Source organism: Bison bison, unplaced genomic scaffold (assembly GCF_000754665.1).
Source record: "Bison bison bison isolate TAMUID 2011002044 unplaced genomic scaffold, Bison_UMD1.0 scf7180017864033, whole genome shotgun sequence".
NCBI lineage: Eukaryota > Metazoa > Chordata > Mammalia > Artiodactyla > Bovidae > Bison > Bison bison.
The window spans coordinates 282,677-294,510 of NW_011494605.1; the positions used below are offsets into that span (position 1 = coordinate 282,677).

Below are 11,834 nucleotides of genomic sequence, written 5' to 3' on the forward strand. Positions count from 1 at the left end.
AGGGCGGGAGGGGCGGAGAGCTTCCCCCACGTCCCCTGACGCCCTGCCCCAGCCCAGAGGCTCCCTCTCCCAGGCCCCCCGAGCGATGCCCCCTGGGGACTGGCTGTGCAGCCCCGATAGATGGTGGGGGGCCCAGCTGGTGCGTTATCAGCCTCCTCCAGGAGCCAGCCTGAGCCACTCAGCGGCTGCCAGGCTGCGATTAGGCCCCCGGAGGGTCATTAAGCACCGCCCTGGCCCGGACCCAGCCTCCTTTCCCTCCTTCCTCTGGCCAGACTGGCAGGTGGGAACTAGCGATAAGGACTAGGGGCTCCGGCAGTTCTGGGGCCGGCATCTCCATGCCCTCTGCCCCCTGTCAGGACAGGAACATGGGGTTGTGGGGAAGGTCAACGCCAGCTCAGCCCCACAAGGACCCCGGGATGGCGTTCCCACCATCTTGGCCCGGCTGGTGGGGAGGGAGCTAAGGAGGCTCCTGGAAAGGCCTGGGGGTGTGGGGGCTAGGGGGAATCTGACCCCCTACTCACCCACCGGGCCACCCCAGCCCAGCCCACCACGGCCCCCACCTTCAGCACCAGGACAGGACAGCTGCCACAGCCCCTGCTGGTAAACTGTAAGGGGCTGGAGGGGAAACAGGGGGATGGCATCTCTGCCTTCAGACCTGGCAGGCCAGTGAGGAGTCAGACTGGGAACTGCCTCCCCCCAACCCCCGACACCACGAGACAACACGGGCCTGAGGTGAGACAACAGGGGGCTGAGGTGGGAGAGGACGTAGCTTCATACAAGGAGGATCAGACCCAAGCAGCCAAAGGCTGGGCTAGCTGGTCCCTTGACTCTATCCTCTGGTCTAATCAAGGAAGACTTCCTGGAGGAAGAGGTACCTAGGCAGGGTCAAGGAGAAGGAATGTGCAGAGTTTACACAGGCCGAGTGGGGTGAAAAGGCATCCTCCCATGTGTGCAAAAGCTGAGAGTGGGAATCACGGGCGCTCCAGCCACAAGTCACTGAGTTGAAGCCCAGAGAGGGGAGGCGAGTCACACAACAGGGCAGAGACCCAGCCAGCCCTCAGCTGGGGGATCTTCTCTCTGCTGCAGGCTGCAGACTAGCCCCCAGTGAGGTTCGAGGGATGGTCTGGATTTCAGGTGGAACTCCCCAGGGGTATTTGGGTGAAGCCCTGGAGCAGCACAGGGTGTAATGGAGGAACGAGAGGCCGTGACAGGTGAGACAGGTGGCAGAAGAAGATCTTAGGGACAAGGTGGGCTGCTTCCTGCCCTCCAGCCTCTCTCCTCTGGATCTTGGAGTGCTCCCGGGAGAGCCCGCCTCCAGTTGCCACCCTAGACAGAGACAGAGGCTGTTCTCATGAGAATGACAGTCCTAGAGGTGAGGGGTCTCCACGGTCAGCCAGCCTGGTAGGGTCGTGTCCCCTCCCTCCTGCTTCATTCTCCCAGGGAGCCCAGTTCCTTCGCCCCACCCCCACCTGGGACTGGGAGTCAGTGGCTTAGGAAGGATAATTCCCACTCAAACTTTGTGGTTAGCCTGGCTAAATCCTCCACAGAGGGTCAGCAGAGCTCAGAGAGGACACTGACTCTCCAAAGTCACACAGCAAGTCAGGAGGGGACTTGCTCAGACTCCAATCTGAGCTTCCTGAGTCCTAGCCCAAGACTTTCCCTAGTGCTTCCAATGCCCCAAGCCCAGCCCAGAGGGGCCATGGGGATGAGGACAGAGCTGGATGAAAGAGCAATGAGTGAACCCACTGCAATGTCTGGCAACATGGAGGCAGGGTCGGGTGGTCAGGGTTGGTGCTACATGAAGAGCCCAGAATCAACCAGATTTGCAGCTGTGAAGGGCAGGTCAAGAGAGGAAGACTTGGGACTTCCTTGGTGGTGCAATGGTTAAGAATTCTCCTTGAAGTGCAGGGGACCCAGGTTCAATCCCTGGTCAGGGAACTAAGATCCCACACACCGCAGAGCACCTAAGCCAGTGCACCACAACTAGAGAAGTCTGTGTACCGCAAGGAAAGATTCTGCTTGATGCAGCAAAGATCCAGCGTGCTGCAACTCAATGCAGTCAAATAAATACCTGTTTCCTTTCAAAAGGGGTGGGGTGGGGTATGCTTTTTAAGAGGGTCTTTGCCTGGAGTAAGAAGTGTGCTCCCTGGCCCCAGGGGTTCTCCCAGAGAGGCCTTCCTGGAAATTCTCCAGAATCACCATGACAGTGGCTTTGGAAGATGATTTGGAAAGCAAGATTGGGCCTCTCTGGAAGCCTGAGGAGCTATCTCTGAGCTATTTAGAGCCTCATACCCAGAAGTACAAAATGTCTTTATTTCACAGAAATAAGGGCTGTTCCCACAGTCTGGGGAGGGAGATGTGAGGCAGGATGGGAGGTGCTGAGCTGATTGTCCTTTTCAGAAGAGTCTTCTGAAATGAATTGGGCAGGAGACCCCCTAGAACCTCAAGGCCACAGCTGAGCCCCAACCTGGACACAGTCTGAGCGTGGACCTTGGCAGGAGGGTGGGGCAGACATGGAGGTTGGAGAAGGCAGGCCCCTTCCTGCCGATCCCTGTACAGAGAGGGAGGGGGCTGGACATGGACACAGGCAAGCAGGGGTCACATTGGGGTGCTGCAGACCTTGCCCTCCTCCTCTGGGATGTTCTCATAGGCATTCTCGTGCTCACTGGACCTGAAAGAGGATGATAGGGGTCATTGCTCCTTCTATCCCATCCCCTTCTCCCTGCCCAATCCTGCACTTGTGAGGGCTGTGTCTTCCAGAATAAATGTTTGAGTCCCAGAGGGGTTCCCTTGACCATATCTGGTCTTCTGCACCTGGGTCCAGAGGCCTCCTACCACCACCACCTGAATCCCATCTCTCTCTGCCGTCTAGCCTCTCCCCTGGGAGCCCCACTAAGAAACCCCCCATTGAGCCCACTTCCTCACTGAGCTTCCTCCCCTACAGATTCTCCTCCCCACAGAGTCCTTCTACTCATCCCTTCAGAGTCCCTTTCTTCCACTGAGCCTCTTTTCCTCACTCCATCCCTCCCTATGAATCCAATCTACCCGCTGAGCCCCTCCCCGCACCTAGTCCCCATCCCCTTACTGAGCCCTCTCTGCAAACTGAGGCTGCATGTAGCCTTGCAGTCCTCCCAAATGCCTCTTCACTCACCATCCTCCCACACTGAACCCTTTCTCTTCACTGAGCCCTTCCCCACATGAGCCACCATCCTCCCCACCCTCTCCTCATCAAAAGCTCCTGGTCCTGAGGTCCCCGGGAGCCCCTGGAGCACAGGGCACTCTGCCCTCTACCAGTGCCTCACCTGAAGCTTGCTGCCATTGAGGAGTACTTGCCATCTGTTCCCACCAGGATCCCGTCTGCTTTGTTTCCAATGGTCATGACCATGTTTATAGGCGCCCTAGGGACAGAGTTCATCAATAGGGCTCTCTGGGTCCCCTCTCCCTCTGTTATCCCTCCTCCCTCTAGTCCAGTCAGACCCTGTTCTATAGGCTGTAAGGGAAGCCCCTCTCTTCAGCAGGGCCCAGCCTGGTTCTGGCCACACTCTAAGGGGTCTCACACCCTTCTCCCTGATTCACAGTGGGGCCCTCAGGTTCCAGCCTGAGGTCTACTAAAGACGTACCCCAGACCTTGTACCAGCCACCTCCCAGTCTCCCTCTGCTGTTTTCCTCTGGCCTCAGCTCAGCTCCAGAGCAGACTCGGCAGCACTCAGTGTCTGCCCCAGATTCCCCACAAGATTTTCCTAGAAATAGGAATGGCCACTGAAGGCAGAGCTGGGGCCAATGGAGAAAAGAATCATTTCCAACAACAATCTCCTTGCCTCTTACTCAAGGGTGGCCTTTGCCCCAACATCCCTGGACATCACTGTCATGAGGGTCACCATGACCCTAAGCACTGCTTGTCTTTCCTAGGACATCCTACAGGCACCGCAGACATAACATATCCAAGTTGCCCCAGACCTGCGTCTTCTCTCTTGGTCTATGTCTCGGTGGGCGCTCCCATCAGAAGCCTGGATGTTTTCTCTGTCCTTCCTCCCTCCGGTCTCTGTGTCCCCCTCCCTTCCTTTCTCGACAGCTCTTAGACCTGTCCCCTCTCTCCATCTCCTCTGCCGCCTCCACAGTCCAGACTGTCTCCTGACCTCGTCCTCATCCCTTTTTCTCATCTGCAGACATCTCATCCCGAGACTGGCTTACCACTTGCACTGGATCCCTACTGCACTAAGGACAAAGCCTGAAGTCGGGGGCCTTAGTACACAAGCATCTGCCTGGCCTGGGCTCTGCTGACCTCGCCAGCCTATCTCAGGCCTCCGCATCCCTCTCTCCATCTGGGAGCTGCTCCTGTTCATTCAGTGTGTCCTGCAGGGCTGCTGCTGGCACCCAGGACCGGGCCACCAGTATGAGAACTGGGGGCAGATGCATACTTGCCCCAGAGTTGACAGGTGCAGAAAGAACTAGATTTCAGCCCAGCCCCCTCTACCTTTGTACTCTGCCCTGAACTTAGGACCCCTCAACTGTCGTGCTCTCCCACCCTGCACTGTGCTGGGACTGGCTCCTGCCTGGGCTTCAGGATAAACATACAGTAGGAAACCTTCTCTGATCGCCCTCCTTTCCCCCCAGGTCAGGCCCACACGGCACTCTGCAGGCTCCTTTAGCATCAGCCTCAAGCTGCGATGGCTCCCACCATGTTTGCCTTCCCTTCCCATCTGGGAGTCTGTGAGCACAAGAGCAGTATCTGTCCCATTGCCCCCTGTACCTCCCGAATGTGACATGCCAGCAGACCCTGGAGAAGGGCAGAACATTCCTGTCCAGGGGTTTTCACAGCCCCCATCACAGACGGGCCGCTGTCCCAACTATACAGGTAGAAACACTGAGAATCCGAGAAGAGACGACTGCCCCCACTGAGTGCACTCAGCTCTAGGCACCAGCAAACCTCAGCTCTGCTCCCTGAGACCTCAGGCCTCCGTGTCCCTTCCACACAGTGAGAGGATTTCATCAACCCTTCTCCCTGCTATGAGAGCAGTGGCCGGGGTCCTGGTCCCACCCGGCGTGCGCCGGCCCAGACCCCAGGGCCGCCCAGGTAGCACTCACGGCTTTTCCTGGCACCAGAAGTGGTTGACAGCAAAGGCGATTGCGACAAGGACCAGGAACACAGCCACGGCGATAAGGCCTTGCATCCAGGGTTGCAGGTTCCCCCGGCCTGGAAAGGGAGGAGTGTGCTGTGTTTTGGTGGGGGGCGGGGGGCTGCGGGTGTCCTGCAGCAAGCTGGGCGCAGTGGGGCTGCCAGTGCAGGGGGCCCTCCTGCCTCTGGGCAGGAGCCTGTGCTGGAGGCTCCCAGCCTGCTGCCTGGACCAGAGGAAACCTTCTGGGGAACGAGGACCTCGTCTGACCACTGGGCTTATAAAGGGGACAGTGGTTCAGAGGAAGACAGGATTTGGAAGAAAGAAAGGAGCCAAGGAGGGAGGAAGCCTCAGAGAGCAGCGTCTGAGGTCCAGGCAGCCCAGAATGTCCCTTCCCCCAGCCCTCTCCCGCTGCAGTGGGTAACAAGTAGGGGCCCCCAGGGAGAGCCTCGGCCCAGGGACCAAAGGGCAGCCCCCTGAATAGCCAGCTTGGCCCTGCCAGGGAGGGTGGCTCCCCTCCTCCCCTGCTCCCAGGCTGGGGAGGCCCAGAGCTAATAGGACTGGGCTGGCATCTGGAAGATCCTGTTTTGTAGCAAATGGGGTTGGGTAGACGTGGGAGCAAGGACAGGCAGGGCCGTGCAGCTGGGGGTGCCAGGGGCGCCCAGAGGAAGGCTGGGACAGAACACCTTTGGAAAGGCAGGACAGAGGGCCAAGCTCTCTCTGGGTCTTGGCAGGAGGGGAGCTTCCAACCTGATCCCCTTTCGGCTCCTCTGGCTGGGTGCCCAAGGGACTGAGGCCCCATCCAATACCTTCTCTGCTTTTTGACCCTTGACCCTTGACACCACCTCTAACCCTCAAGATTTCCCAGAAGTCTCTGCCCTCAGCCACTGGCAGTCCCAAAGGGCTCTCCTCTCCCTGGACATCACCGTGCTCTGTGAGCCCGAGAGAGCCTGGCCACACTGAGGACAGACACATAGTAGCAGTTAGATGTCTCAGGAAGGGACAGAGGCCAACAGGAGACTTGTGAAAGGTCCTGCTTCCAGGCCAGAATACCTGTACCCCTAGTGCCATCCTGTACTTAAAGGGCCCAGGCTGAGCATCAGAAACTTCATTCTGCCTCATTCCTTCTCAAAGGTCCTTCCTTGAATCTACCCGAAAGCTCTCCTGCTGCCCAGAGGCACTGCCTCCTCTCTGAGCAGTCCCTGATCCTGGCAGGTGTTGGGAAGGAGGGAGGGCCCTGGGAACTCTGTCCTGTGGTCAGACCTTGCTCATCTCCTTGGGTGACGGGAGATACACAGTGTGGTTACTGTATGTTCCATACTTGGCAAAACGCTGTGTTTTGGACTCATTGTTTCCCCAAAAAACAATGATTCAGGCCCTTTGTTTCCTCAGGTCAGTGGCTACTCAAGGATTGGGAGTCAGGGCTCAGGCCCTGGGAGGCCTGTCTCTGTAGCCAGTTCCCTCCAGACACACCAGGGACACTGCTCCTCCTTCCAGGTGGCTCTGGGGTGGACATACAGCACAAGGAGCAGGGCCTGGGGCAGGAGAGAGGAGATCTAGCCCTGTCCCTTCTTGCTCTGGTGTGTGACCTACACAAGTTACTCAGCCTCTCTGATCTTCAGTTCCCAAAGACCTGAGAGACAGAGTTGAAGCAGACATGCATGAGAGCTCAGGGCAGCTGCAAAGGAGGGGTGCTCTGGAAGTCAACCCCCTCTGGGCCCAAATCCCACCTGCAGAGTCCCCAGACTCTGGCTGCAAACACAGCCTCACAGCACAGGGCAGACACCAGTTGCTGGGTGTGGAGCTTTACCCATACAAAGCCCTACCCCACCCCTGCAGGGTGGGTGCCCTGGGAGGTGGGTGGGCAGGTTTATCGTCTTCATTTTATGGATGAGAAAACTGAGTCTCAGAGAAGGGCAGTGATTCGCTCATCTCCTTGGGTGACGGAAGATACACAGCACACAGCAACACCGAGGCGAAGCTGGACAGAGAGCCCAGGAATGTGGTGGGAACCACACTGGGACTTTGGGTAGGAAACAAAGGGGGTTTAGGCCAAAACCATGACAGCACCGCCCCAGAAACAAGCCTGCCATTGAGGGGTGGCTCAGCCCCTACTCCCACCCTCCTGGAAGCCCCCAACTCTCAGAACCCAGCCATCTCTAGGGCAATTCCTGCTCCTGGAGCATGGGTCTCAACTCCCCTCCTCAACCCTAGATCCAGCGTTTCCCTACTGTCCTCATTTCTCACTTGGGGGAAGCATGTCCCAGCCAGAAGTCTGTGTCTGCCTTTGGAGGTTCCTCTGGCTAGCCCAGTGCCTCTTCCCCCTCCAACCTGCAGGTGCCAAGGGTAATGAGAAGGACAGAAGACCACCCCTTCCACCCCTGGGCTCCCAGCACCCAGCCCGACCCTCTCCTCCCCACAGCCCCGGGGCTGGTCCAGGCCCATGCTACCTTGTTGACAGCTGGCGGGTGGCACTGCCGTGAGCAGGCTCAGGACGACCAGGCTGAGCACTGACATGGCTGCAGGCACCTGCTCGGGCGGCTGGAACCTGGGCCCCTGGAGCTGCTGTGGGTCCTGTGGGCCTCTGCTGAGATCAGCTCAGCCTGGTTTGACCCTGAAGGAGAGAAGCTAGTGAGGAAGGAGGCAAGGGAGGAAAGAGGAGGGGAGGGAGAGGGAACCTGCCCTCCCTCGCACGGTAATGAGCTGCTAGGCCTGGCCTTCCTTGGCCAGAGCCCAGCCCACTCGGGCTGGCATTTGAGGTCATCTTCCAGAGACCGCAGGGCCAAGCCTTGGGAGGTGAAGGGAGTCAGGCCTCACCTCCAAGCCCCAGGCCTCTGGAATCTTGTGCCAGCTCCCCCTTCCTGGCAGTGGGGCTGAGTTCTGGGGAAAGGTGTGACACATTCTTGCTCCTGCCAGGGGGCGGGGCCTCTGGGCAGGGCGACAGTGGGATTAAGAAATTTGCTGGTTGGTTCTGGACAAGGGGAAAACCCCAGAGGCTAGGAAAGTTCAAAGCTGCCCTCTCCCTGAGAGCCTGGCCTATTTCCTGTTCTTCTCACCTGTTCCCACTCAGCCAAGCCAGACCCCAGGGCCCCAGTCCTGCACACAGCCCTGGCTTCTGTCCCTGCACTCCCTGCCCAGTTCACTAGCTCTCTAAATCCGCCCTTTTCCATGGGGATCACGACAGAGAGCCTGAGGTCCTAGTTCCCAGCCGTCCCCACCCAGCCAAGCTGACCTGACTCAGTTCAGCTCCACCGCTTTGCCCCAGAGTTGGTCCCTGGAAGCTGGGACAGGATCTGAGCTTGGTCAGAGGCCTCTGCACACACCTTCTGATCCCTCTCCACCCATCCCAATGAGAGAAGTAGGTGTCCTCCTCTGGAGGACAAATGAAGGACATTCCTAGGTTGGAAGGTCCAGTCTGGGGCCCTGAACGCCTGGGTCCTCAAATCTCAAGATCCCATGGAGGTCATCAGGCCCTCCAGCTCAGGATCTGAGAATGACCTGTTGAGGCCTGGGGGCCAAGGATCTTACTGGGTCTCCTTCCTCCATGCCCCACTACATTCCTCCAGGAGTACAGGAAGCCACAGATGCTGGAGTCTGGCTCCACAGAGGCCAAGAAAGAAGGAACCAGTAGACTGGGGCAAAGTCTCAGAGATGGAGGGTCCCCAGAAGCTAGGGTGTGAATTGGAAGCCCCTGCCCAGCCCCCCTGCCCAGATACCACCAGACTGGTGCTCATAGGACCTCCTGGTCAGCCCTTGCTATCGCCAGTGGCACACCCGCCTCATCCCTGCTTCCTATGTGTGTGTGGTTGTGTGTGCCCACTGCCATGGGGGATACACACATTCATGCAAAATGGGGTCTCAAGGTGGTCTCTGGGAACTTGGCTTGGAGGTGAGTGATGCCGTCTGTGTGTGCCTGACCTACCCCAGCTCCGTGTCTTCAGTGTGTTGTGGCGCCATGTGTGACTAGAGTAGGCACCGGTGTGTTAATGAACAGCCAGGGCATCACTGATTAGAATGCAAGGAACGGAGTTGAATTTAACAAACAAACACTGATAACCTTCTTCTAAGCAGGGGAGTTAGAGGATCAGATTTGCATTCAAGAAAATACCTCTGGACACAGAGTGGAGAATGAATGGGGCACCCACAGACCAGAGAAAGGAAAGCCATGGGGAAACTTACAGTAGCCACACAGGGGCTGCAGGGTGAGGCAGAGGGAATGGGATTGAGCCCTCCTATTTAGGAGGGCTGAATGGACAGGACATGGCACGAGAACACCGACTAGCTGGGAGTGGGGAGTGAGAGGCAGCGAGGAGCTGAGGCTCACTTCCGTTTGTGGCTTGGTGGCCCCTCACAAGGGGCCGGGGCAAGTTTCAGGAGGTGGGGAGGGGTGATGAGCTACAGGTTTAGATGTATTGTACTTGTGGATGCTCCATAGGGAAACATCCAGAAGGCAGGGGGATCCCCAGGTCTCAGGTTGCTGCTAAGTCGCTTCAGTCGTGTCCAACTCTGTGTGACTCCATAGACGGCAGCCCACCAGGCTCCCGTCCCTGGGATTCTCCAGGAAAGAACACTGGAGTAGGTTGCCATTTCCTTCTCCAATGCATGAAAGTGAAAGTGAAATCACTCAGTCATGTCCGACTCGAAGCAACCCCATGGACTGCAGCCTACCAGGCTCCTCCATCCATGGGATTTTCCAGGCAAGAATACTGGAGTGGGGTGCCATTGCCTTCTCCGAGACCAGGACACAGCCAAACACAAAGGGTCTTTCAAAGGAAGAGGAGCCAGGGTGGAGCAGGAGGAGAAACTCCAGGAGAATTGGGTATCCCAGAAACCGAGGAAGGCAAGATCCAAGAAGAGATAGGGAAGTCACTGCTGGGACCCCCTCTCCAGCCAGTGCGCCCCAGGGGCAGCTCAGCCTCTGCCATCATCCCCAAGTCTCAGGTCCCACCTCTCACATCCAAGCATCCCCCCTTCCCTACAGAGTCCCGGGAAAGACAAGGACTCCCTGGGCCATGCTTTGGGGGCCGTGGGGGAGGGGGGCGAGCAGGAAGGACAGCAGGTAACCACCAGGAGGAAAACACACCTCCCAGGTCAAAGTCCCAAGCTTTAGAGCAAAACAAGTTGTTCCGGAAAAGGGGGGGGCAGGGTGTGGGTGGACACTTGGCTTTGAGGCTGGTCACTGCACTGTAGGTGTCCTCATCCAACTGAGGGGGGGTCATCTCTCCAGCTGTCTGGACACAGCCCTGGGTCCCCACAGTAACAAGTTGGATCCCCTGCTGGTCTGGCTTGGGTCCAAGATCTGGACTCAGGCCTCAGCAGCCCCACAGGGCTGGGCCCTGTATCCTCATCTCTGAGCCACTATTCCATCAACACTCAGCTCCTCCCTCCTGTTCCCAGCAGAGCTCTGTCACTCTGTGTCATCAGGCCCCCTTAGGTCCTCCACCCAGTTAGATCTTTTGCAATTACCCTTCAGAAAAGCCAAACTGGTTCTTGTTGCTTCTCGTTGTTATTCAGTCACCACTTCGTGTCTAACTCTCTGCGACCCCATGGACTGCAGCCTGCCAGGCTTCCCTGTCTTTCACTATCTCTTGGAGCTTGCTCAGACTCATGTCTATTGTGGAGAAGGCAATGGCACCCCACTCCAGTATTCTTGCCTGGAAAATCCCATGGATGGAGGAGCCTGGTGGGCTGCAGTCCATGGGGTTGCTAAGAGTTGGACACGAGTGAGCGAATTCACTTTCACTTTTCACTTTCACTTTTCACTTTCATGCATTGGAGAAGGAAATGGCAACCCACTCCAGTGTTCTTGCCTGGAGAATCCCAGGGATGGGGGAGCCTGGTGGGCTGCCATCTATGGGGTCACACAGAGTTGGACACGACTGAAGTGACTTAGCAGCAGCAGCATGTATATTGAGTCAGTGATGCCATCCAACCATTTCGTCATCTGTCGCCCTCTTCTCCTGCCCTCAATATTTTCTAGCATCAGGGTCTTTTCTAATGAGGCAGCGGTTTGCACCAGGTGGTCAAATTATTGGAGCTTCAACTTCAGCATCAGTCTTTCCAATGAATATTCTGGGTTGATTTCCTTTAGGATTGACTGGTTTGATCTCCTTGCTGTCCGTGGGACTCTCAAGAATCTTTTCCAGCACCACACTTCAAAAGCACCAAACCTTTTGTGCTCAGCATATCTCTCACATGTTCTCACATCTGTACATGACTACTGGAAAAACCATAGCTTTGACTATACCTATCTTTGTCAGCAAAGTAATGTCTCTGCTATGTAATACGCTGTTTAGGTTTGTCATAGCTTTTCTTCCAAGGAGCAAGTATCTTTTAATTTCAAGGCTGCAGTCACTGTCCACAATCTTTGGAGCCCAAGAAAATAAAATCTGCCACTGTTTCCACTTTTTCCCCATCTATTTGCCATGAAGTGATCAGACTGGATACCATGATCCTAGTTTTTTGAATGTTGAGTCTTAAGCCAGCTTTTTCACTCTCTTCTTTCACCTTCATCAAGAGGCTATTTAGTTCCTTTTCACTTTCTGCCATTAGAGTGGTATCATCTGCATATCTGCGGTTATTGATATTTCTCCTGGCAAACTTGATTTCAGCTTTTGATTCAACCAGCCCAGCGTTTCACATGATGTACTCTCAGTTCATTTCAGTTCAGTTCAGTCACTCAGTCGTGTCCAACTCTTTGTGACACCATGGACTGCAGCA

At 56.6% G+C, this 11,834-nt stretch overlaps 1 protein-coding gene across 3 annotated transcripts; it reads right to left on the minus strand.

The window, feature by feature from the left end:
- Positions 1–2,291: 2,291 nt before the first annotated feature.
- Positions 2,292–8,009, minus strand: PDZK1IP1 (PDZK1 interacting protein 1). 3 transcript variants are annotated; one of them, XM_010834425.1, is made up of 5 exons: positions 7,932–8,009; positions 7,565–7,728; positions 5,086–5,194; positions 3,303–3,398; positions 2,292–2,671 (listed from the first exon to the last, which is right to left on the minus strand). In XM_010834425.1, exons 2-5 carry the CDS (start codon positions 7,629–7,631, stop codon positions 2,599–2,601), a joined length of 345 nt encoding a protein of 114 aa, XP_010832727.1. In that variant the 5' UTR covers positions 7,632–7,728; positions 7,932–8,009; the 3' UTR covers positions 2,292–2,598. The 3 variants fall into 3 exon arrangements, with proteins under 3 accessions (XP_010832727.1, XP_010832726.1, XP_010832725.1); XM_010834424.1 differs by lacking the exon at positions 7,932–8,009 and having other exon boundaries at positions 7,565–7,825; XM_010834423.1 differs by lacking the exons at positions 7,565–7,728; positions 7,932–8,009 and adding an exon at positions 5,801–6,104.
- Between the last annotated feature and the right edge of the window lie 3,825 nt (positions 8,010–11,834).

What these genes read in the sequence shown, in the direction of transcription:
- PDZK1IP1 (XM_010834423.1), bottom strand. Translation starts at nt 6,089, where the DNA reads ATGTGTCTGTCCTCAGTGTGGCCAGGCTCTCTCGGGCTCACAGAGCAC. An exon ending in TCTGTCCTGCCTTTCCAAAG is followed by an intron (nt 5,195 to 5,800) that starts GTGTTCTGTCCC and finishes CTCCCTTTCCAG; the next exon opens with GCCGGGGGAACCTGCAACCC. An exon ending in TTCTGGTGCCAGGAAAAGCC is followed by an intron (nt 3,399 to 5,085) that starts GTGAGTGCTACC and finishes CTCTGTCCCTAG; the next exon opens with GGCGCCTATAAACATGGTCA.